Consider the following 25,385-nt stretch of genomic DNA (forward strand, 5'->3'; position numbering starts at 1 on the left):
TAACCCTAACCCTAACTTTAACCCTAACCCTAACCCTAACCCTACAATCAGGGGAGTTTTTTTTTCAGGGTTGGAGCTAAACTCTGCAGGACAGCGGCCCTCCAGGATCAACGTTCCCCAGCCCTGCTTTAGAGGGACCTGCTATCATGCTGGAAAGTACACCATCATAGTCACACACTACAGCGATACTGCAATTTGATTCCAATATTTTAATGTAGAGCTCTTGCCATCTGTGTGAAACTCAGAAGTGAACCAGGAGACTGTGTATTTTCAGCAGGATTCTTCTCTGAGAACATGCTGTCACTGCAGTCATCAAGTCTAACTGAGGTACATAGCTTTATTTTTAGGTGGCATTGCTTAGAGAGAGTCAAAGCACCTGGAAGACGACCTTAATGCAAATGAAGTATGCAGACTCTAGCATTATACCAGTCCTAATCCAATCAGCATAACTATTCAAAGAATGGGGCAGGGGTACCAAAAGCCATTTAAAACAAAAGATGAGAGTCCCAGTATCTGACTCATAATAAAGAGAACATGAACTGGCAGAAACCTCTTGCTAGCGACTTTGCTTTGCCAAATCATTAATATTATGGCATCATCTTCATCTTAAATGCTAAATACAATGCACTTCCCCTTAGTTTTTCATGTGATGTTCTGTCAGGACGGATCCGCAGATCTTTAACAGATTCTTAAATGTGTAATATCACAGGAATAATGCAACAATATGTGCTGGTTCTTTGTTGCAATAAACAGTTTAATTTAAACTGTACGAAGCACAATTATATATTTGTAAATGACCTACATGATCTTAATAAAATTCAGTATAAAAATAAAAACATAATTCTAAATCAAAACTCTATTATGTTGCTGTCTTTAACGCACCAATCAATCAAATGTCTATAGCGGTAAAGCAACAGCAAGAATTAACTCACTGGTAGTCTATTACTTTTCAAACTAGTAACAAGAATGACCCTTCAGACTACAAATTTGAATCCAAACACAAGAGGGGAGCAGATTATCATTAACTTATCATTGCGAAAACCTATAAGGCAGTGTTTATATGCTTTTGACTACTTTGTAATTTATTGTCCATTCAATTGTTTAAATTTGGGGGAAAAATGGGAAACAATTGGGAAAATAATATTAATGATCCACTGACTTATAATAAAGATATAGTCTACAGATCAGTGTAATTAGCTGGGCTCAGCCCTATGATCCACTGACTTATAATAAAGATATAGTCTACAGATCCACATTTCTAAGAATTTTTTTTTTTTTACGATTTGTCTAAACCCCAGTTACGGGTAGGTTTAGGGGTGGGGTCATGGGTAGGCCATTTGTGGGAACATTGTCTAAACCCCAGTTACGGGTAGGTTTAGGGGTGGGGTCAGGGGTAGGCCATTTGTGGGAACATAGGGCTGTGGGAACATGTATGAATGTATGAATTCATTCGTAGACATGCTCCCAATTAGCCTTCATAACATTTACCGCTATAAACGCAACTCATATGCTCCTCTTTCACAGTAATCAATATGGAATTTTCAGTGTTAGATAACGTTACTTGAAACTACATTTGGTTCCCATATTCCTGAGTAATAAGTGGATAGTTTTGTAAATTGGCCAGTATGGCCACTTGTTTGTGAAAATAAAACCAACTCGATGAATAATAAACGCACGATGGCGCTGTTCCATAATACACTGCTGCAGACAGTCAGCACACCCTCTTGAGAAGTTGTTGGTTGCTTTGGTTGTTAAGGAAGTCCATTAAGTTTACCTCTTCAGCGAACTGGAGGTAACGGTGAGCTGTTTCATACTCAAAAAGCGTCATTTTATTCCTCACACAAATGTATTTTAATATAGATTTAATTCCATTGCATTATTCATATTTTGGAACGATAAAACGCTACGTCGATCTTTCAGATGTGTGAGTGACCATCTTGTGGCATCAGTGAGTTTTATATCGCTGTGAGGGAGAGAGTTTCAGTCAGCTGTAATCACTGATCATAACAGTTCATTATTGATGTCATTCAGTCTTGGTTAAGCATTAATTAAAAGTTGGACGCCAATAATAATGTTTTTATGTTGCTGCTGACTGTTGTTGTTGTTATTATTTGTAACGTTACCCTAACGATTTGTGTTTATAATTTACGACGTCCGTTTAACACGTAGAACTCTTTTGCTAAATAAACATTTTAGTAGATTATTAATGATTAATGTGTATTATTCCGTTGTCGGTTTTCATACAGTCTTACGTAAGGCTGCAACAACTAATTGTTTATGTATTGTGTAACGTTAATTGTGCAAAACATTCTTCCTCTTGCCACCATCTCTTAGCTGTTACAAATAGACCGTTTACACGACACCTGTTTCAACTAAAAACGAACAACTTTATTAAAACATTAAACATTTATTGACGTCAAAATTTTTCTCTAATATTGGGTACAACAAAGCTGTTATTTAGTGGAGAAAATTCCATTTTCATTTAGAAGACCCTTTTATCCAAAGCTAAGTTACTTACAATGGAGGAGTATACGAATTTTTGTCACCGAAATAATTGGCTACGCAAAATATATAAAATGTTAACTTAACACAAAAACATTTTGTCTAGACAGTATTGTTATAATATGTTTTATTAAATTTTGGATTTTTAAATAAGAGCACAATCTTGAAAAAAGAAAAAAAGCTATGGTTCTTTGAATATTTGAGGACATTATTGATATATATATATATATATATATATATATATATATATCAATACAACAATTTTTGTTATAAAAAGTTATTAATTTAGTTTATATATATATTGAACTTGCTATTTTCTTCTAGAAACAAACTTTTGAAACAATCTGTATTGTAAAAAGCGCCATATTAATAAAGGTGACTTAACTTGACTTTATACATGAAAATGTATAGCTATAGCTTGCAATATATATATATATATATATATATATATATATATATATATATATATATATATATATATATATATAATTTCTTTAAACGTAAAAAAACCTTTGTGAAAAAAAAACCCAAAATGAAAATTTGCTCTTGATTTACTCACCCTCAGGCCACCTGAGATGTAGGCCTAGGCCTAGGTGACTTCATTAGAACAGTAAATAAGATTTTTAGCTGAAACTGTGGTCCTCTGTGATTCATATAATGGAAGTCACTGAGTGCCATCACTTTGAGATTCAAAGTGTTTCAGCTATAAATCTTCTTTACTGTTTTACTGAAGAAGAAAAAAAAGTCTCCTACATCTTGGATGGTGTGAGGGTGAGTAAATTAACAGCAAATTTTCATTTTTGGGTGAACTATCCCTTTAAAATTCTTTAGATTTATTTATCACACAAAGCTTCATTCATAATATAGACCTGCATGTAATATAAAATTCCACATTGGGCAAGATGTGGAATATCACTATAATATCAAAAGAAATAATTGACAGAATAATAAGTTATCTATGTAATAATTTCTCACTTTCTCCACAGGATGTAATCAGTTGAGTACCATGGGGCTTGTTTACATCTAAAACCAAGTTTGCCAATAGGATGAGTGAGCATGGAGACAGCATCGTCCCGTTTAACCCCGCTGAACTCCGGTCAGGAGAACCAGCTTGTAAAACAGATATTAATGTTCTGCGTGGAGACCTGAGGAAAGAGAAGAGCAACAAGGAGGAGCTCAAAGACATCAAGAAGCCATATGATACGACCAAACTGCTTCAGGATGAGCTTAACAAGGACGCCAAGCTTAGTCCATATCAGCCTCGACCTCCCTCTCTTCCGAAGCCCGTGGGATTGGGCATGGAGGGTAAAAACATCTCATTTGATGAGAAGCTGAGGGGGAGAAGATTGAGGAACAGCCAGGAGAGCCTCACGGACCCGGGTGAGACGGGCTCTTCCACCGATTCGCTTAAGGACCTCTCCTCAGTGAATGGCCAGGGCCTTGCATCCGGACGTCCGCTCGATCTCCCACCCATGGAGACACCACCGTTCATAATAAGGACCGGGAGCTTCTCCGAGAACGACGAGTCCCCCCGTGAGGATTTTGATCTGAATAAAGAGCGAATGAAACCGTCCAGAATTATTCTGTCCCCACTGCAGCTCACCAGCACATATCCTCCTCTGGATAACAGCGCAGCCTCCGCGTCCTTAAGGACAACTAATCGGATTGACAGGGATTGCTTGGATTACAGTGTGGTGGGGAGAAGGGGGCGGTCGGAGAGGCTTCAGAGGAATCTGAGCGATAGCCGGCTGTCGGACACCATGGTGTCGGACAATGCCTCCGTCCATTCCATGAAGTCCACCTATAGTGTACTGAACCCCATCAGACCCCGGGATGTGAGGAACAGGTGAGAAGCTTGTGTCTTTTCAATCGTTTCTTCTTTTCTGCAGCCTGTTTGAAGTTATTGCTCAGCACATCCTCCACTTTAAGATCACATGATCACGTGCTGAAGAATGCAAAGGAGATTAATGGATCAGTGAGATGCTTGTTCAGCACCTTCTGTAACTGTCAAACTCCATCAGCGCGCTCACTCATGTTCTGCTTGAAAGTGAAACGACTATACAAGGACAACATGAACATCTAACTATTAGACAATATTATTGTTGATTAAATTGATGGTTCACCCAGAAATTATATTCTCTTGTCATTTAACTTGCCTTTTTGGGATTCATTTCTGTGGGACATTTTTTCTGTGTGGTTCTAAGAATTTTCTCGCTGTTCTTTTCCACAAAGTTAGATCATATTGTCACTCACCAGGGGTTCAAAAGTTGGCCGTTATCGATAATTACTTTTAAGTTATGGCTTATATTGAAAGTGTATACTATTTTGACTAAATAAATAAAATGTAAAACACTTAAAAGCTGAACAAACAATGCTACAAGTAAATTTTAGGCATAACATAATAAAAATATGTGATATGAAAAATGGATATTTATTTTGAGATTTCTTAAAGATTACATTTAACAGTCTTAAATTCTTAATGTGATGCATATGTAATTAAATATCCAGTCCGTATCGACTCCTTTATCCTTCCTATCCAATATTGGGCAGTACATATACATTATCAAAAGATAGCTTTTGATTACTTTTTAGATTTAAAAAAAGTAAATCCTGGTCATTGTATGGATTCATTGTGTGGAAAAGGGCAGCATGACCATTCAAAACATTTGGGTGAAGTCTTCATAATGTAGTTTATTTGAATATATTATGCGATGTATGATAGAAGGAGAATTTTTTTGTTCTTGTTTTTTATTTTCCTGAAATGTGCCTGCATGTGTTTTTAGGAGCTTTCTGGAGGGCAGTGTTTTGGGTAGCGGTGCCTTGCTGGGGGCTGAAGAGCTAGACCGCTACTTCCCAGAGAGACGACTCGGTATCTACGTCGCCACATGGAACATGCAGGGACAGAAGGTGTGGAACAATGTCATTTCTCATGTTTTGTTTGTTTGTTTTGTTTGAAGTGCATAGCAGCTGTAGCCTAAGCTCTCACTCTTGGTCTCAGGTGCTTCCATACAACCTAGATGATCTTCTGCTCCCAACTGACACAGACTTTGCACAGGACGTCTACGTTATAGGAGTTCAGGAAGGTTGTCCAGATAGGTAAGATTTTGCTTTTTTTTTTTTATCTTTTCCTGATGCTCAGCATGTTTACCCTCTTCATGTTTGTCCACAGGAGGGAGTGGGAGATCCGCTTGCAGGAAACACTTGGACCGTATTACGTGATGCTGTATGCAGCAGCCCATGGAGTTCTCTATCTCACTATATTTGTCAGGAGAGATCTCATATGGTTTTGTTCAGGTAAAGCTTGTTTTATTTATTTTATATGATATAGTATATTATGCAGTACCATTCAAAAGTTTGGGGTCTTGATGTCTGTCATATTTTTGTAAGAAATCTCTTATGTTCACCATGGCATTTATTTGTTCAAAAATACGGTAAAACAGTAATGTTGTGAAATATTATTACCATTTAAAATAACTGTTTTCTGTTTTAAAATATTTTAAATTGTAATTTATTCCTGCGATTGCAAAGCTGAATTTTCAGCATCATTACTCCAGTCTTTAGTGTCACATGATCCTTCACAAATCATTCTAATATGCTGATTTGGTGCTCAAGGAACATTTCTTATTATTATGTTGACTTGTCAATGATATTCAATGTAAGTTCAAAAGAACACAATAGCATTTCACTTTTGATCAGTTGAATGTAGTGGTGTGCACCAATTCATAGATGCCACCTACGTCACTACAAATAGAACGCCGCCATATTTGCGACCGACTCGCCCGGTATGGCCGCCCAAACTGCCCATTTGAATGAGAGAGAGAGACAGAGATACCTGGAGAAAATTTCTATGTTAGGCTCCGATCCTTATTTTTTACCCCCAGTTTTCTTTAGTCCATTATTATCTGCCCCAGGCTTGCCCCAATTGGCCTTTCATGATATAGAAATACTTAGGCTAAGTCATAGAGCTTCATGGCACGCGTTCATGAGAATCGAGGCGATGTCATGAATGAATCTATGAATCTGCAGCTGTTCGGCTGGCATGAATGAATCTATCTAATCCGTCCATCAGCACAGCCAGAGACATCAGCCGAATATAATAAAAGACTGCCATATCTGTCCGAAAGAACAGATGTTCAATCACAGAGAGAAGGTTTAATACACACAAATATCGAAATGAAAGAATCTTTCGAGTCGAATCTTTTTGAATGATTCGGCTGCGATTAAAAGCTATCAAGAGGTAAGCTCAGTGATTATAATATAACGACTTAAATTGCAGTTTGTTCGTCACATAAAGCTATCATATGAATAAATAACGATATTAATATAACGGACGAGTCATATTAGATCACTTTTATGATACTTTTGTGATGTTTTTTTTGTATTTTATTATTATTATTTTTTGCGCGACAGCACCCAGTAGGCTAACGTTACTCATTCACATTACATCGACAAGAAGAGTCTCCATTAGGCTACATATTCAAAAATGTCCCTTTGTCTTCCACGGAAAGTAAACTTAAGGATTTGCACATGAAGGTGAGTAAATGACGGCAGAATTATCATTTTTGGAAGAACTAGTCCTTTAATATCAGGGAACTACACTAACCTTTTCCACTGGTGGCACTTGTGCTACTAACTTTTTCAGTTACTGGCGCAAAACATGATTTGGTCGCACAAATTATTTATAGTAAGCCGCTCTGGATAATAATGAACAATAATGAAACTGTATTGCATACAGATGTGCTTTTTATTTTACTTGCCATATTTTAAACCACATGCCTTCTTGTTTTTGTTTTCTTTAACATTGGTTGGGACAGATTTACTGCAATAGAAAATACCGTACACAATAAAGTGCAAAATGGATTTCAACATGCTATGGTTGGCACAGATGGGCAGACTCCTGAACTCTTAAGTAGTGATGCACCGATGTGAAAATTGTGGCCGATACCGATAACCGATATTAATATTGCTGTTATGGCCGATACCGATATTTACCGATGTCGATATCTCTGTATAGAAAACAAATTTACTGATAATCAAATAAAGAGATATTTTCCAAAACACTTTTTTTTTTTAACTTTAGAAATGACTGATATTGGGCACCTTTACCTGTGTGCAAAATATGTCACACATAGGACACACATGCATTATATTGCATTGCATATAATGTGTGCTGGTCAACTTGTCAAAAATTAAGAAACCCCTAGAAAACAGTTAAAAAAAAAAAAAACAGGAACATTGTGTACAATTAAGATAGGCTTCTTAATTTATTATTCCAATATCCAAATATGATACTAAATAGCACAGGGAAAAGGGCTTCTATTTGTGTCGTGCCGTCTTTGCGTTTGAACATTGCACATTATAAACAGGACACGCATTAGCTGCATAAATGTTAGCCAATACAAACATATAGAAAACAGTTGACAATGAATAGACAGGAGCCCAATAATAGCATAACGCATCACTTATTCTAAAAATAATATCAAGTATAAGTTAGACGAATCCGACATATAATGAGAGCTATGTTAACAGTAAAACGTCCGTCATCAACGAATTTTAAAAACACGGATGGATAATACAAAATGCTTTCTGACATTTTGACAGAAAAAAACAAGCAAGAACATTTAAACGATAGCCCGTCAAATTTTCATTTTAAAATTATCTTCTCTCTCTGTGTGCGCGCGTCCGTGTTTGTGAGAGAGAGAGCTCGCGCAGCACTGATACATTGGTACGTTTTAATCTAAGTAACGGTCGCGGGACTGAAGCCAACTTGATGTGTAGAATGCTCAGAGCACGTTATAAAACGTATTCTTACACATTTCTGTTTTAATAAATGCTCATAGTAAATCATAGCATATTGCCTAAAACATTGGTACAAAAATAATCAGTGATACATTTGCGACCCATTAAAAATTAGGGTCGCAATGGCATTTCAAAAGGTCGCAGTGTAGTTCCCTGAATATGCATTTCAAGGCTGAGATTATGCATCGTCTGCAGTGCAGAGTATAACGTTAACGTTACTTACACAAAATTACATCTAAAGCGCATGTGACGAAGACAATATCTTTATGAACTTCAGAAAAATATTTAGATTTAGGTAGGTATTAACTAACAGACAGACAGACAGTTATATTCAAAACAACCCCAAATCTTACTAACTTACCATGATAAACTAACCCTAACCCTAACCCTAACTAAATAGAATTTTATGAAGTTTAGTGACAACATGTTACAATGTTTACATTGTACAATGATTGGTAGGATACAGTTTTTATTATTGCTTGACAAAAATTTCAAGATTTCATTTCCATTCTTGTCATTTGATTCCGATTTTGATTCAATATTGACTAATTTGGATACATGTTTATTTTAAATTTTATTAAAAAAAAATAATCTCACCTAATGTTGTAAACATAGAGGGCATTAAATATAATGCAGTTTTTGTTATAATAACAATTATTTAATGACATAAGTAAAAATATAATAAATATGTAATATAGTGCTCAGCAAAATCTCCTCTATAGCTATTTTTTCTATTCAATTAGCATGCTATGTTCATAATTAAATGGCTTTCCTGAGGTAAATGTAACGTTATGTGACATAATTGTTCTCCTGCTGTTATACTGACCTCTTTCCATGGTTGAAAAACACTAATTGGTCGATATTATGAATACTTTCGGTAAGTTGTACTGCATCTTTAAATAAAAAGTAACAGATGATCGGTTCACGTGCACTTGAACTGAGGCGCTCAGCGATCTGTCACGTCATATTTACAAGTGCCAAACGTATTTTTGTCTGAATTTCGTAATAAAATTGATGGAATCTAAGAGCTGAGAATTAGTTTAATATTAAAAGTACCTCTTTGCTCCGCAATTTTTCTGTGCGTGAGAAAATGGATGTGTGGCGTGAGAGCGTGTGAAAAGTGTCAATTGCGTGAGTCAGTCTCACGCTCAATGCGTGAGAGTTGGCAGCCCTATTAACCACAAACCAACATGAGACTTCAAGTCTTTTAAATAAATGATTCTCTCTTCTCTCTTCTTTTGGTATAGAATAAAATACCAGTTCAGGGTTCCTCTTTCGGCTGTTGTTGCAGCCAACTGCACAACATATTGCAGGCATTACTGTGACCGCCGCGGTCGCAAAGATGGCGGCGCAAAGCTACAGTGACGTCATGTGAATCGAATGAATAGTCGAATATTCGATCTGTAATTATTCAAACATACTATTTGTAATTAAAAATAAACATACTATTTGAATTTTGCTACATGTTGCTTTGCTGGCCATGATAAATCCAAAGTACGCAAACTAAAACTCACTATTATAACTAAATGCATTGAGTGGCGCTATGGAGCGTGTAAACAAGATTGTGCCAGTTTGGAATTGCTTTGATCTAAGTGATCTTACAAAATGGAATTACTTTGGATAAAATGAATCACACGAAATCCAAACTTGATGATTAAAATAAACTTAATTTAAATTAACGAATAATCAAGTATTCGTTTTTGATGAGTCCAAATATTCAAATACAATATTTTTGAAAAATGTCCATCCCTAATTTAACGTATCCTTACTGAATACAAGTATTCATTTCTTGTAAAAACTTATAGACCTCAATTGTTTGAATGATATAATATAACATAATATATACAATTTTGTCTTTTCCTGTCACTACAGAGGTGGAACATGCTACTGTCACAACCCGAATTATATCTCAGATTAAGACTAAAGGAGCTGTGGGTATCGGCTTCACTTTTTTTGGGACATCCTTCCTCTTTATTACATCCCATTTCACCTGTAAGTGGAATATTTTATGGAAATTTAACCCAAGGGCAAACAACCCTGCTATATGTTTTAATGAATGTTTATAAAGACTATGGCATTAGGTTTAAAGGGATAGTTCACCCAAAAATGAAAATTCGGTCAGTAATCACTCACCCTCATGTTGTTCCAACCCCGTAAGACTTTCGTTCATCTTCAGAACACAAATTAAGATATTTTTGATGAAATCTGAGAGCTGGATCACTCCTCCATAGGCTTCTAAGGGATCGAAACTTGCCGGCCCAGAAAAGTTAGTAAAGACATCGTTAAAATAGTCCAAGTGACTACAGTGGCTCAACCACAAGTTTATCAAGTGACGAGAATACTTTTTGTGCGCAAAAAAACAACAAAAATTACGACTTTATTCAACTATTCTTTTTCTTCTGTGTGGGCCTGAATGCATTCACGTAGTGTAACAGCGCAGCGCGTCTGGGTTGTACGTCAGAACGTAGGCTCACGATTAGCCAACACTGGTCATGAGTGTGATGAGTGTGACGTACAATACAGAAGCAAGGCCCACACAGATGAAAATTAATAGTTGAATAAAAGTTGTTATTTTTGTTGTTTTTTTGCGCTCAAAAAGTATTCTCGTCACTTGATAAACTTATGGTTGAGCCACTGTAGTCACTTGGACTATTTTAACAATGTCTTTACTAACTTTTCTGGGCCGGCAAGTTTCGATCCCAAGGAGGATCCTATGGAGGAGTGATCCAGCTCTCAGATTTCATCAAAAATATCTTAATTTGTGTTCCGAAGAGGAACGAAAGCCTTACGGGGTTGTAACAACTTGAGGGTGAGTGATTACTGACAGAATTTTCATTTTTGGGTTACTATCCCTTTAAGCCCAGCTAGGAATAAACCCAACCCAGTCTTTGTGTTTGTTTCAGCTGGAGATTCTAAAGTATATGAGAGGATTTTAGACTATAACAAGATAATAGAAGCGTTGGCCCTTCCTAGAAACCTTCCTGATACCAACCCTTACCGCTCCACCACCTGTGAGTGTTACTGCATTTGTCATATTTAAAGATTTTATGGTGTATTATTTATTATTTGAATTTTATTAACAAAAAATGGTTCATTCTCAGGTGATGCCACTACCCGTTTTGATGAAGTCTTCTGGTTTGGAGATTTTAACTTCCGCTTAAATAAAGCCAGAGGAGAGGTGGAGGCCATTTTGAATCAAGGTGTAGGCACAGATATGAGCCCACTATTACAACATGACCAGCTGTTGAAAGAAATGAAGGAAGGCAAGTGCAGAAAAATGTAAAATTTCAGTTCTGTGTAATTTATGCAGGTATTATGTTCCTTTTAAGGAATATTTTGTTCTTTGACTGATTTAACTGGAAGAATCTCTTTGTGCATTTGCAGGTTCCATGTTCAAAGGGTTTCAGGAAGCATCTATTCACTTTCCTCCTACTTACAAGTATGACATTGGTTGTGACGTCTATGACTCCACCACAAAGCAGAGAACACCCTCATATACCGTAAACTGTTTTTTTGCTAATTATATGCTAATATGTCACTATATACCCTATACTAGTACCGTAGTTAATTTTTCCTCTTGTGTTGACAGGATCGGATTCTTTATCGAAACAGACAAGTAGATGACATTAAAGTGATCAAGTATACGTCTTGCTCGTCCATTAAGACATCAGATCACCGGCCAGTCATCGGCATGTTTCAGGTCAAACTTCGTCCGGGTAGAGACAAGTAAGCAGCACTTGCACTCATTTCTACTTATTGAGTGGTAATCATGAAAATAAATAATTCACCCGTAAAATGAACATTCTGTCACCATTTATTCACCCTCCTGTTGTTCCAAACAAAGACTTTCATTCATCTTTGAAACACAAATGAAGATGCGTTTAATGAAACCTGAGAGATTTCTGTCCCTCAATTTCACCAAAACATTTACAGTTTAAAAAGACATTGTAAAAGTAATCCATATGAATCCAATGGTTTAATCCAATCTTCTGAGGAAACCCAATCACTTTATATGATGAACAGATTTAATTTAGGCTTTTATTCATATGCAAGCTTTGATTAGCTTACATACAGTACCAGTCAAAAGTTTGGAAACATAACTATTTTTAATGTTTTTGAAAGAAGTCTCTTATGCTCATCAAGCCTGCAGTTAAAAAAAAAAAAACAGTAATATTATGAAATATTATTACAATTTAAAATAATGGTTCTCTTTTCTAATATACTTTAAAATGTAATTTATTTTTGTGATGCAAAGCTGAATTTTCATCAGCAAGTACTCCAGTCTTTGGTGTCTTATGATCCTTCAGAAATCATTCTAATATGCTGATTTATGATCAATGTTGGAAACAGTTGTGCTGCTTAATATTTTTTTTTATAACCTGAGATACTTTTTTCAGAATTATTTGATGAATAAAAAGTTAAAAAGAACTGTATTTCTTTAGAATAGAAATCTTTTGTAACAATATACACTACCGTTCAAAAGTTTGGGAACAATAACAATTTTTTTTAAAGAAATTAGTACTTTAATTCAACAAGGATGCGTTAAATTGATAAAAGGTGATGGTAACGATTTATATTGTTAGAAATGTTTTTATTTTGAATAAATGCTGTTTTTATGAATAAATGCTGTTAATGTTTTACTCCTCAATGAATCCTGAAAAAAGTATTCCAAAAAATATTAAACCGCACAACTGTTTCCATCATTGATAATAACTGAGTATCAAATCATCATATTAGAATGATTTCTGAAGGATCATAAGACACCAAAGACATTGATAATATTACTGTTTTTTTTTTTTTTTACTGCAGGCTTGATGAGCATAAGAGACTTCTTTCAAAAACATTAAAAATAGTAATGTTTTCCAAACTTTTGACTGGTACTGTACATAGAGCTCATCAAATATGGTCAAAGTCCCTTTAAGGGGCTGTTTACACCTGGCCACTTCATGCGTTTTCTCAGATCGGATAGCTATCCGATCGTGAAAAGACCAGGTGTAAATGCCCTCCGAAACGCATTCGAGACGGATTTGAATCCGATCGCTCAAACCACTACAGGAGGTGGTCTGGGCCGCATTCCAGACGAAACTGGACAAGTGTAAATGCATCTGGTTGTTGAAACCACATATGTAAATTGTACTCCTCCCAAAAATGCTAAAATATAAACGTGTGAGAGCGTGTTATAGGCTATATGTCATGTTATAGCCAGATATGACGACGCTACTGGAACACGCACGTCACCGCAGATGAGAAGCAGAGCATCTATTCATCAAGCCAACGTGCAAACTATCGCAAATCAAAGTGAAACTAAGTCGCAGACGCTTAACACACAATCATCATCATTAAAAGTAGAGAAATGAAATGATTTTACCAGGGCTGTTGCCGCTCTCTCTTATTGAGGTCTTTGATTTAGAAATTTTTAGCTGATGATCAATGAAATGCAGCTCATATCTGTTGCTTTCGTGACGGGCACTCCATTAAAACTGCATATAGCGCGGGAATTGAAGATCGGATTTAAATCCGTTTCGCAAAAACACATTTATGTGACCAGGTGTAAATGGAATCGTTTTGATAAATCAGATAGCTATCCGATCTGAGAAAACGCATTAAGTGGCCAGGTGTAAACAGGCTCTAAGACAAGTAATTTCACTCGGCGGCCATCTTTGAAACGCCTCTCGGTCATGCAAGTGCAGCTCCCATCTCTATGAATGGGGAAACATCAAATTCTCCAAAACTGTTCGTCAAGCTTACGATTAAATTTCAATCACAGATGAAATCTGACAACAACTGTCTTTTTTTTATCATGACGTGAATCAGAATTTTCAGTCTGGATCAAGCTCAAGCACAGTGGAAGCACAAGTCTGACTAAGGGCAGCTGCAGTGACGCAATGACTCTATCAATCACCGATTGGCTCTTATTTGCTCATTTCCCCATTCAAAACAATACGAGTGACGTGTCTTGTGTTATTCTATAGTCTTTTAATATGGTCAACTGAAGCTCAGAATCTGCATTTCTGTTTAGAAAATAAACAGAAGTCTTATGGGTTTGGAACGACATTTTGAGTAAATGATGACCGAATTTTTGGTTGCACTAACTAGTAGTTACATGACTCTCCAGTTTGACTTCTTCAAATTCATGTCATTCTAAATATTTTGGTGTTACGAGTTACCTTAAAAAAAGATAATGGCAATCAAAAGCACTGGCTGTTGTCTCCCTTCAAAACAAGCCATGTGATCTAGTCAACTCAAGCTTTCCATAAATTAATGGAATGTTTTGAGGTCTGTTTATGTTATCGGTGTGTGTTTGTCATAAGACATTTTTCATGCAGGTTTGATAAACCACTAACTCAGTCTGTTATCCTCCCCAGCATTCCCTTGGGTGCTGGCCAGTTCGACAGGAGCCTGTACCTAGAAGGAATCCGAAGGAGAATCACACGGGAGTTGAAGAAGAGAGAGGCAGCCATGAAAAACCAGAATAACAGTACAGTTTGCACCATATCCTGATCTACCGATGTGCGAGAGCCATAGGGTGCTAAAACTGATCAACACTGAGCTACTGACTTGAAAAGCTGGACTTTCAGGACCAAAGGATAACTCTGAAGTGCACAGTCCAGGGACCAAAAGACTGCAGCTGGACTTTTAGCAGCTAGTGTTGGAACTGTAAAATATGACTTTTTAAATCTATAAATTATACTGACCAGAGTAAATTAAGTTAACTGTACTGTACATCCATTATTCCTAATTAGTTTTTTTTTGTATTGTTTCATATTCTGCTATTTAACTTGCAAGCTGTAACAGTCTGTTCTATGTATGGTTTCAACTGATAGTGTTTCATGGCCTTGTTAAACCATTAGCTCAACTTCTAATCTTTTACTGATAATGTAAACACCTCATACCAGTACCGGGTCGCTGATCGGCCTGGTTTCATTGGCTTCTGGGTCTCTTTTGAACTGTTTCTTAACAATGTGCTAACAGTGGTACTGCTTTTAAAAGGGAAACTGTACTGTAGCATCATTACCAGCAAAATGAGGGAATATTGGTGTTAGCAGCTGTTTATTCATTGATTGTCATCGATAGGTGAACATGATGTGTCAATGTTGAGAATTTGACCTTTGGTTAAAATGTGCAAAATCTAAGTGAGGAGGCACAGACTATACTTGAGTTTACTGCCTTAACTGTTAACTAACAACAAAATTCAGTTTACTTGATGTAAAGTGCGATATTGGGAAAGACCATAGTATTGGTATTGCTTGCGCATGGATCTCAGTGACTGTGATGTAATACTAAGTCACGCATTCACATCATGAATTTCAGTTCTATTTGTACTGAAAGTGCCTGCGATCTTGCTCATGATTGCCTCAGTGACTTCAAATACATTCTGCTGTTTAAAACCAAATAATAGCCTGTTACAAATATTTGTTTACAATGTAAAGTAATACAAAAACTGACTTTGGTGTTATTTCTTATGATTTTGTTTCAAGCACACATTTGCCAGCAAAAAGGTTATTTAAACACAAACCGAGGAACATATTGCTGAATATTCAAAATGCACAGACAAAAAAAAATATTGAAAGCCAAAAAATAGAAAAGATCAAACTTTATTTTTTTTTCAAGGGATGTCAGATTCACCCATTGCCATCACAATGAGCAGCAATGGAAAAATATACCAGTAAACTGAAGAAGTGCAAGGGAATAAATATGTTATTTTAGGGCAAACCAACATAAAGGGATAATGACAATGATTGGGTTGGGAGGGTCATATTAACAGTAATTTAGCAAGAGCAGTAGAGCTTATATACACTTTAGACCATTTGTTGATGGGTCGGTTTTCACTGCTATGGTAAGTGCAGTCTCTGTCATTCTGATTAAATATTTTAATATCTAACACTAACTAAAAGATGAGTTTTATAGAGCTTTGTGAAAAAATGCTACATAATGTGAGGAATATCTCTGGTTTGCCCAGTTTTACACAGAAGAGCACAGCCTATCGACAGCAATGCAGACATGTGAACAAATGGCATGGGAAAGTCCACTTATTGAACCAAACCAGATAGAAATATGAAAAATGAGCACATTCACTTTAAACACATGGTGGGTTCAAACAAAATCATGCAAAAAAAATCAATGTGGGGTGCGTGGAATTGAACAGCCATCAAATCAGCATTTAAAATGTAAAGGGATTCTCCACACAAAAATGAAAATGCTCATTTACTCACTCTCATGTCATTCAAAATTTGACCCTCTTTCTTCTGCGTAACAGAAAATGTGATATTTTGAAAAATGTTGGGAATCAAACACATTGTATGGACAGCAAACTTATCTTTTATGTTCCACAGAGGAAAGTCTACGGTTTTGGAATGACATGAAAGTGAATAAATGACAGAATTTTAGTTCAGTAAATGCTGAACTATCTCTTTAAAGTCACCTTTTAATCACTAAATAGATGAAATGCAACCACAGACAGTCCTTCTAAGCATTGCACTTAAATTCCAGTTTAGAATAATATTTGTTGGGTCAGTGCTCCTCTTTGTCTCTAGATGTTGTCAGCCGTCGGTCCCCTATCGGAACAGGCGGTATATGCGAGGCAGACGTCCATCTTTACTCGAGAGAGCGGCCTGAATGTCCTCGTACGAGGGCAGCTCTGTCAGATCTCCCAGCGCCGCTACCGCAGGCTTACTACGCAGCATCTTCGCCGTAACTCTCTTGATGTCACTGGCCGTAACATTACCTAAAACAAAGAAATTGTTAATTGATTTTTTTCCTCCAGGAAAGAACAAGTGAATAGTTTGATACTGATATTACACATTCAAGCCAAGTATTGAGTCAAGAAGGCACACAACCCTTCAAAAGTAGCTTGTTATTAACAAGTCTGAATTTATTTGATAAAAGTATTACAAAACAGTAATATTGAGAAATATAATAATTTAAATAACCATTTAAAATGTCATTTATTCCTGTGTTGCAAAGCTGAATTTCTCCAGTCTTCAGTGTCACATGATCCTTCAGAAATCATTCTAATATGATGATTTGGTGTTCGAGAGACATTTCTTATTATTATCAATGTTGAAACCAATTGTGTTTTTTCCTTTTTTTAAGGATTCTTTCACAAATGCTGTTCTTTTCATTCATTTGAAATGGAAATCTTTTTAAACATTATAAATGTCTTTACTGTTACTTCAATCAATTCACTGCATCCTTGCTGAATTTCTTCAAATAAATAAATAAATATTTCACTGACCCCAAAGTTTGGAAAGGTATTTTAAGTATTAAACATACATTTACAAGTTAAATTAAGAGTTGATCTAGGCTTTACTCTGCAGTCTCATCAACACTTACTGATGAGCTCACACAGCTCATGCGGCAGCTTCCTCTTGCCCGTCGCGAGTACTTGACGACCCACGTCTTCAAAGACGACTGGTCGAGACTCCAGGTTCATCATGAGCATGGATTTCAGTTGTGTCTTGGCTCTCTCTAGCTCCATCTGCACAAGTGAGAGATTTGCAACAATGCAATGCAAAAAATTGCAACAAATTCAGAATGAGAATCAATTAACAAAAGAAGGTCTTACTTCTCCTGCTGTCCCGGTCATCTGAATAAACTCCCTTGTAATGATCTCCACCATTTCTCGCACCTAAAAAGATGATTCGTTTAAAAAAAATACCGTGTATTGTAGTAACATTTATCACGTAAACCAAACTACAGTACCTGTCTAGGGTCTGCACTTGCATGGATACACAGAAGACCACTATCTTCATAGCTGTGATGGTATGAAGTAGCATTGTACATCCAGTGATGCCTGTCCAAACGACAACAGATTGCTAAAAAGGGTTCACCATATAACAGCAATTTCAGAGCATAAAGAGATGATGCCACACCTGTTGAGCACATTAAGGTAGAGACGGGTGAACATGCCTTTTCCTGGCCCTCCGGCAGAGAAGGACCCTCCGCCTCCCATCATCATATTGAGGACCGCAAAGGGGATGAAGTCATCCTCCTATCGGTCAGTCACAAAAAAGACTTATATACGCACACAACCAATTTCAGCAAGTGTGAAATTGAAATGATTTGATTTAATGTGTAACAAACCAAAAAGGAGCAGCTCTCCAGCCCAATCATGATGTGCGTTAGTTCAGGAATGGGCGTCGGACCCAAACTCACATCGGACATGTCCTTCTCCATCTGATGTGAGACAAAAAAGCTTAGCTTAAGTAATTTGGGAATCTTTCAAATTCTGCTGGTCTTTGGGCCGTGACACACCATGCCGACGGTCGGTTTTGTGGTTTCAGCATGTTAGCGTCTCCGTCAGGGCCGTCGGTAAGAGAGATCGCTCTGATTGGCTGTTCAGGTTAGCGAAAGTGTCAGTGCATGAGGATAAAAGTAAACAGCACATAGCACAGAGTCTGTTCTAATTGTACGTCATCTTACCTGAGCATTCAATATGCAAACATTTTCATAACAACATGAGCCACCTGGAATGAAGAAGTGATCGGCATGACTGATTTTCAAAATGGTAAGCACTGCTTTGTTTACAGTTTGTATATCTGCAGTCCTAGTTTCGCTTTCCCTATTTGAATGACATATACACTGTTATTTCCTTGCACAGAGGTGCAGAAAGCACATGCTAGTTGGCAGTCGCCTGTAGTTCTTTTGGTGTCTTCAGGTGCAGCTTTTAGGCACAGATGCAAGCAACGCGGGGTGACAAAACAGTCGGCTTTTCGTCACTGTTAGTTCTTTGACGTCGGCTAGGTGTGTCACAGCCTTTAAAAAGGTGCTCACCTTAACAATGCCGCCCGTGTATTGTGCTACTGACAGGTCGACCTTGGCAGGTGTGCTCACGCCCCATACAGGTTTAACATTTAGGAGATACTTCCTGGCACACTGAACAAGCTGCTCATGTTCAATCCCAACCCCGGCCAGCACCATGCGCTCCGGGCAGTAATAGCTCTGCAGGTACTTATGAAGCAGCCTCTTGTCGATCTTCTCAACGTTGTTGGCAGGGCAGAAGCGAGGCAGGCCCACGGTGTTGCCCCTGTATGCTGCCTAAACATTGAAGAGACAATAAAATAAGACGTACAAACTCAATTCAATGATCTACAGCAAAGTATTGATATTTGTAGAAGTGGTCATACTGCATGAATCATTTCTGTTAGTAAAGGCTCCGGGTCAGGTCTCATGTTCAGATCCTCCAACTCAAACCGAACAGCCATTCTGGTCATCTCAATCTCCTCATCTGAAGAAAATATCATACAGTTACATTACCAGTCAAAAGTTTGGAATAATTCCGATTTTTTTTTCAATGTTTTTGAAAGAAGTCCCTTTTTTTTTTTTTTTTTTTACAAAAATACAGTAAAAACCTATAATATTCTGAAATATGATTACAATTTAAAAGAACTTTTCTATTTTAACATATTTTAAGATGTAATTTATTCCTGTGATGGCAAAGCTGAATAAGTGTTCAGTGTCACATGATGAATGAAAGTGATATGTGAAGGCCATCCCATGTGTGTGTAACCCATACCCTGGAAACTGACCTCTGCATTTAACTCATCCAAATAAGTCCACACACATTAGGAGTAGTGAGTAGTGAACACACACACACAAACACATACACACAGCACAAACAGTGGACACACACACCAGGCGCAGTGGGCAGCCATTTTTGCTGTGGCACCCAGGGAGTGATTGGGGGTTAAGTGCCTTGCTCAAGGGCACCTCAATCATTTCCTGCCAGGATTAAGGAATAAAACCTGCAACCTTCGGGTCACCAGTCTGACTCTCTCACCATTAGGCCATGACTGTCGACTGATCCTTTAGAAATCATTCTAATATGCTGATTTGGTGCAGTTATCAATTATTTTTGATGCTCAATTTTTAATAATAGTTATTAATGTTGAAAACAGTTGTGCTGCTTCATACTTTTGTGGAAACCGTGATACATTTTTTTAAGGATTCAGAATTCATTTGTTCAGAAACTATAGAAACTATTCATAAAGTAGATTTTTTGTAACATTATAATAATAATAGTCCCCCTATTATGCAATTTTAAAGGTTCCTAATTTTGTTTCAGAGGTCTCCTACAATAGGTTTACATGCATCAAAGGACAAAAAACACTTTCATTTTCTCATAATATACATTGCACATGTATCAAACGACTCGTTCTCAGTCAAGAGATTCAGTCTCTCTAAACCCCACCTTTCCAAGAGCCTACTCTGCTCTGATTGGTCAGACGGTGCAGTCTGTTGTGATTGCTCTAAAGCTTACACCGCATGTCGGAAACGAAATGTCTATTACCATTACTGAACTTCAGCTCAGGACAGTGTTGCCAGATTGGGTGGTTTTGAATTTGATTGTGCAGGTAAAAATTGGTTTGGGCGGGTGGACAAAATTTGGGCTGGTTTGGGGTCAAGGTAGCATACATATAAAGTAAGTTGTATCTACAGTAAAGAGTGGGGGAAAGGCACAACTCTTAAAACGTGGATTACAGCAGTGATGAGCAATGACTCGAAGGCTCTTTATAAATACATAACTCTGAGAGCACAGTCGAATGACTAAATTGAAATCGAATATGGGACCACTCCTGTCCATCGTCATGTGCGCACTGGCCTGATCAGGACATGAGCAATTTTTAAACCGTCCAAACTACACTCTACTCGTCCCTGGCAGCTGCTGAAAAGAGGTTTGGATTCACGATTAATCAGTTTTGACTGTGCTAAGAATTGCATTATGTTCAAGAAATCTTCAAGAAAGACATATTGGGTCTGTTTGAAGTAAAAGCGCAACACAAATTATGTTTGAAACCAGTCCAATCTGGCAACAATGTCCGGAGCTGAAGTTCATTATTATTATCGTTAATTTTCTGAACACGCATTATGCAAATTTGTAGGCATGTAGGTTACAGAAGTGAGACTGGAATTGCTGACGACTCGTTTCTGCAGTTCAGAATCTATTCTTTTTTTGGGAGAGACAATATTTATTGTGCACTTAAAACTTTGCAGACCTTTTACGCAATGCATAAAAGGTATTATCTGAAAAAGAATAATAGGGGCACTTTAATGTGTAATAGTATTTTACGATTTACTGTTTTTTACTGTATATCTATGGAAGCTTGTTTCCGCCACTGAATAAAACATTTTAAAAGATAGTTGCGACTTTTTATCTCACAATTGCGAGTTTACATCTCGCAATTCTGACTTTATTTCTCAGAATTGCGTGAAATAAAGTCAGAATTCTGAGATATAAAGTCAGTTTTTTCTCGCAATTGCGACTTTATATCTCGCAATTCTGACTTTATATCACGCAATTCTGACTTTATATCACGCAATTCCGACTTTATAACACATAATTGCGAGTTTATATCTCGCAATTCTGACATCTTTTCTCAGAATTGTGAGATATAAAGTCCAATTCTAAGGGGGGAAAAAAGACAGACTTTTTTTTTTTTTTTTTTACCTTAGAATAGTTTATATCTCACAATTCTGACTTTATAACACGCAATTGCGACTTTATATCATGCAATTCTGACTTTATATCTCCCAATTGCGTGATATAAAGTCAGAATTCTGAGATATAAAGTCAGAATTGCGTGATATAAAGTCGCAATTGCGAGAAAAAAAGTCAGAATTCTGACTTTAAAACACGCAATTGTGACTTTATTTCACGCAATTGCGACTTTATTTCACGCAATTCTGACTTTATATCTCGCAATTCTGAGAAATAAAGTCAGAATTGTGAGATGTAAACTCGCAATTGTGAGATAAAAAGTCGCAATTATCTTTTTTTTTTTTTTTTTTGGCGGAAACAAGCTTCCATATATATCTGATCATAAGAGACATCTTTCAAAAAAAAAATATTCCAAACTTTTGACTGGTAGAGTCTCTTTTAACCCTTTCAAAGATTCAAATAATCAGTTGTTTTTCAGATGCTCACCTAATAAACGAGGCTGTAGAACTGCATCTGACAGAAGGTTCACCACAGTTTCTAGACCCTTCACCTCAGCTGAAACCGCATACATCGTTGTGTCTCTTTAAATGACAGAAAGAAATAAAGCATGAGGTAAACAGAAAAGAATCATAACACCATTGAAAAACAATTCACTTTGGACTAAAAGAAAAAAAGAAATGCAAGACCTGGATGTTTGGCAGTCACATATGCCTCCATGTTTCTCAAGTGTTAGGAGAATTTCATCTTTACTTCCAAACTGGGCTGTAGACTTACAGTAAAGAAGAATGAGTTGGTTTGTGCACTAAATATCAAAACAGCGTCAAAGCTATTTAGTAGTCCAACTCATAATCATTGACAGACTTACAGAAAAGGAAAGCTTTTCCAAAAAGTGTGCAATTCCACTGGGATATTTCGCTTCATGACGCGAGCCTGAATTTACTAAAACTAAAAACAAACAGGTGAAATAAAAACACTTGGTATCTGGTTCAGCTCATTAGAATCAAACAACATCAGAGTATCTGCTACACATTTTACTTACTTCCAACAGTACAGAATTGACCAAATTTGTTCTGCGATGCAACTTTGAGTCCGTTTTCTAAGGTGGTGATTTTAGTCTCGTGTTTCTCATGGCCGTCCACAGAAGCAAAGACAGGTTTGGGAATCCCGGGCAGCGGTGTGGACAGGGACACGTTTGGATACGCACTGCCACTGCTGTACGGTCTGCATACTGCGATGCCATACCTGCAGCACACAGACACTTAGCAATAATCATATATTTCAGACGCCCAACACCTATGAAGAGACGGCGCCAACTCCTGCGAAGACTTCAGATGACACAAACTCTGAATCAACATGCACCAACGCTACATTTTTCTAAATGTCATAATCATTTGTTAACAAACAAGTATCCCTTACTTCAGTGAGCTCATTGTTTCTGAATTAAATTATTAACTTACATTTTTAAATTAAAATATGTGTAGCTATCTGTGATTTTGTATATGTAAATTTCCGAAATACATAACTTAGTTACCTCTGATAACAGAACACTTTAACTTGTAATACGGACTCACGCACTTTCTGTAAAACTGCTTTGAAATGATGTGTATTGTGAAAAGTGCTATAGAAATAAATGTGAACAGAATTTAATTGAAAATACTGACAGCACTAACGTTAACTACTTTGCTTTTGCAGGTATCTTAACATTTGACAACTAAGACTAAGTTAAATCATGAGCAAAAATAATAACAACAACAACAACTCCACACTGGCTATTGTAGGCTAATATTTGCTGTCAATTCAGTTTAATTACCGAAGCGCGAGGGAAAGCACGCGAGATTTCCAAGTTTATCACATGCAGATACCGCTACAACGATTTTATAAAGTAGACAGTATACCGAATATAACGTTATATTAATTTATAAATTCAGAACAAACATGTGGCTACGTCTCTATACATACGACACACTTCATTACAATGGGTAAATAACTAATACATTAGACCAAACCTCTGCGCTCGGCTCCAGCCCCTCAATCTGGACATGTGAGCAGCCATGTTGGATTCTATTTGACCATGAACCATACCCGGAAATGATTATTAAACACTTCCTACTCTTCTTTCTGTGAAATGTTGCTGGTAGCAATGTTGCCTAGGAAAAAAAAAAAAAAAAAAGTTAAAAAACGTTATCTAAATGCTGCCCACGAAATAAATAAATAAAAGGCTGCCCACATAGACGCCATATGTAAATTCAGGACATATTTAGAAAACAAAGTATATTTACATTTACTGTGATGGAAAACATAAAAACCTGATATTTGCACAGTATATATTATGATGCCTACTTACTTACTGTACTAGGCCTACATACTTAACATGTAAGAAAGACGGGGGCTAGTTTTCATTAAAGATATAGCCCACTGTGCTAAAGATTTATACTAAAGATATTTCATAAGTCTACACAAATGTTTTCCTAGGGTTGTTCTACTTGTTGTTATTAATTCTAATTATAATTATGAATTACCAAACAGATACATTTAATGATTTGCTTTCTTATGAATCATTATGCGTTTCACAATATGTACTGTTTATATTTTGCTGAAAAGCCATTAACCTTTTAACTGTCAACCCCCTTTTTGAGAAGACATGAAAATGTACTATCCAAACTTATGGTTGTAACTGAAGAATGCTTTGGAATAGTTTGGTCTTTTTGGAGCTATGGAAGTTTAAATTTACTCTAAATCAAATGTACTGTACTAAATATTTATTTTTATATAAAATACATATTTTACAAACTCATTTTTACTTAAAAATTACTATAAAATCAAAGCCAATCAAGTTGTGTTCCAAATTTTAAAGTTACTATGAGATTTTGTTAAGGCGCTGTATCAAAAATATCCACCAGGTGTCACCCACATTCCATTGTATTTTTTATGCATTCTCTTGTAATAAATTAATAAATTTCTGTCCAAATATCACTTCTCACAAAACATGGAACCTTGAGACTCAGACCTTTCTGATGACATGTGTTGTGTCAAGATTAGACAAGGTTCTGATTATAAAGAAGTTAAAATACATTTTGTAATATGAAACCTAACACTGTAATTTGGAGCGCAGTTTACATGGTAATGCAACGTCCAATTTCAAAATGGTTTTCACAGGATGAATTTTGAGTACGTATAAGCTTTCAAATGATAGCTACCTAATTAATGATGATTACTAAAATATGTGGTATGAAAAAGGCGACAAATAAAAAGAGCGCCAAGCGTCCAGCTAGCGGGACGGTGACAATTAAGGGGTTAAATAGCCTTAAACAGATGAATGGCAAGGTCAAATTGTGACAACATGCCCCCAAAAGCATGTGTGCTAAATAAGCTGTATGATTTCTCCTGAGCAATAATAAGGTTTATATATATATAATAAGAAGGTAAACAAATAAGTTTTTTTGTTTGTTTTTTTTGTGAGGTATATTAACACACACACACACACGCACACACACACACACACACACACACACACACACACACACACACACACACACACACACACACACACACACACACACACACACACACACACACACACACACACACAAATGAAGAATTAATAAAATATATATTCCTTGGATTAAAAAAATTAGGCCCAGTCTTC

The 25,385-nt window shown here is 36.6% G+C and overlaps 2 protein-coding genes across 5 annotated transcripts; one reads left to right on the top strand and one right to left on the bottom strand.

Moving 5' to 3' along the window:
* The first annotated feature begins 1,700 nt into the window (after nucleotides 1-1,700).
* Nucleotides 1,701-15,874, top strand: inpp5e (inositol polyphosphate-5-phosphatase E). 4 transcript variants are annotated; one of them, XM_081366004.1, is made up of 11 exons: nucleotides 1,701-1,798; nucleotides 3,489-4,348; nucleotides 5,286-5,409; nucleotides 5,501-5,598; nucleotides 5,672-5,796; nucleotides 10,174-10,293; nucleotides 11,205-11,312; nucleotides 11,403-11,564; nucleotides 11,686-11,801; nucleotides 11,891-12,027; nucleotides 14,667-15,874. In XM_081366004.1, exons 2-11 carry the CDS (start codon nucleotides 3,549-3,551, stop codon nucleotides 14,800-14,802), a joined length of 1,926 nt encoding a protein of 641 aa, XP_081222130.1. In that variant the 5' UTR covers nucleotides 1,701-1,798; nucleotides 3,489-3,548; the 3' UTR covers nucleotides 14,803-15,874. The 4 variants fall into 4 exon arrangements, with proteins under 4 accessions (XP_081222130.1, XP_081222132.1, XP_081222131.1 ...); XM_081366006.1 differs by having other exon boundaries at nucleotides 1,721-1,792; nucleotides 14,667-15,784; XM_081366005.1 differs by having other exon boundaries at nucleotides 1,790-1,948; nucleotides 14,667-15,784.
* Nucleotides 15,875-15,880: 6 nt separating this feature from the next.
* On the bottom strand, nucleotides 15,881-23,854 carry pmpca (peptidase, mitochondrial processing subunit alpha). Its single transcript, XM_081366008.1, has 13 exons — nucleotides 23,746-23,854; nucleotides 22,779-22,981; nucleotides 22,605-22,684; nucleotides 22,426-22,508; nucleotides 22,226-22,320; nucleotides 19,428-19,528; nucleotides 19,075-19,338; nucleotides 18,385-18,477; nucleotides 18,174-18,292; nucleotides 18,004-18,094; nucleotides 17,867-17,929; nucleotides 17,635-17,779; nucleotides 15,881-17,026 (listed from the first exon to the last, which is right to left on the bottom strand). The coding sequence occupies exons 1-13, from the start codon at nucleotides 23,817-23,819 to the stop codon at nucleotides 16,857-16,859; spliced, it is 1,581 nt and encodes a 526-aa protein (XP_081222134.1). The 5' UTR covers nucleotides 23,820-23,854; the 3' UTR covers nucleotides 15,881-16,856.
* Nucleotides 23,855-25,385: the final 1,531 nt, after the last annotated feature.

This window comes from Scardinius erythrophthalmus (assembly GCF_964197995.2).
Source record: "Scardinius erythrophthalmus genome assembly, chromosome: 5".
Lineage (NCBI taxonomy): Eukaryota > Metazoa > Chordata > Actinopteri > Cypriniformes > Leuciscidae > Scardinius > Scardinius erythrophthalmus.

What these genes read in the sequence shown, in the direction of transcription:
- inpp5e (XM_081366004.1), top strand. Translation starts at nt 3,549, where the DNA reads ATGAGTGAGCATGGAGACAGCATCGTCCCGTTTAACCCCGCTGAACTC. An exon ending in GTTGAAAGAAATGAAGGAAG is followed by an intron (nt 11,565 to 11,685) that starts GCAAGTGCAGAA and finishes GTGCATTTGCAG; the next exon opens with GTTCCATGTTCAAAGGGTTT. An exon ending in CTTCGTCCGGGTAGAGACAA is followed by an intron (nt 12,028 to 14,666) that starts GTAAGCAGCACT and finishes TATCCTCCCCAG; the next exon opens with CATTCCCTTGGGTGCTGGCC.
- pmpca (XM_081366008.1), bottom strand. Translation starts at nt 23,819, where the DNA reads ATGGTTCATGGTCAAATAGAATCCAACATGGCTGCTCACATGTCCAGA. An exon ending in TGGAAAAGCTTTCCTTTTCT is followed by an intron (nt 22,509 to 22,604) that starts GTAAGTCTGTCA and finishes CTTTACTGTAAG; the next exon opens with TCTACAGCCCAGTTTGGAAG. An exon ending in TGAGCTGTGTGAGCTCATCA is followed by an intron (nt 17,027 to 17,634) that starts GTAAGTGTTGAT and finishes TCTTTGTTTTAG; the next exon opens with GTAATGTTACGGCCAGTGAC.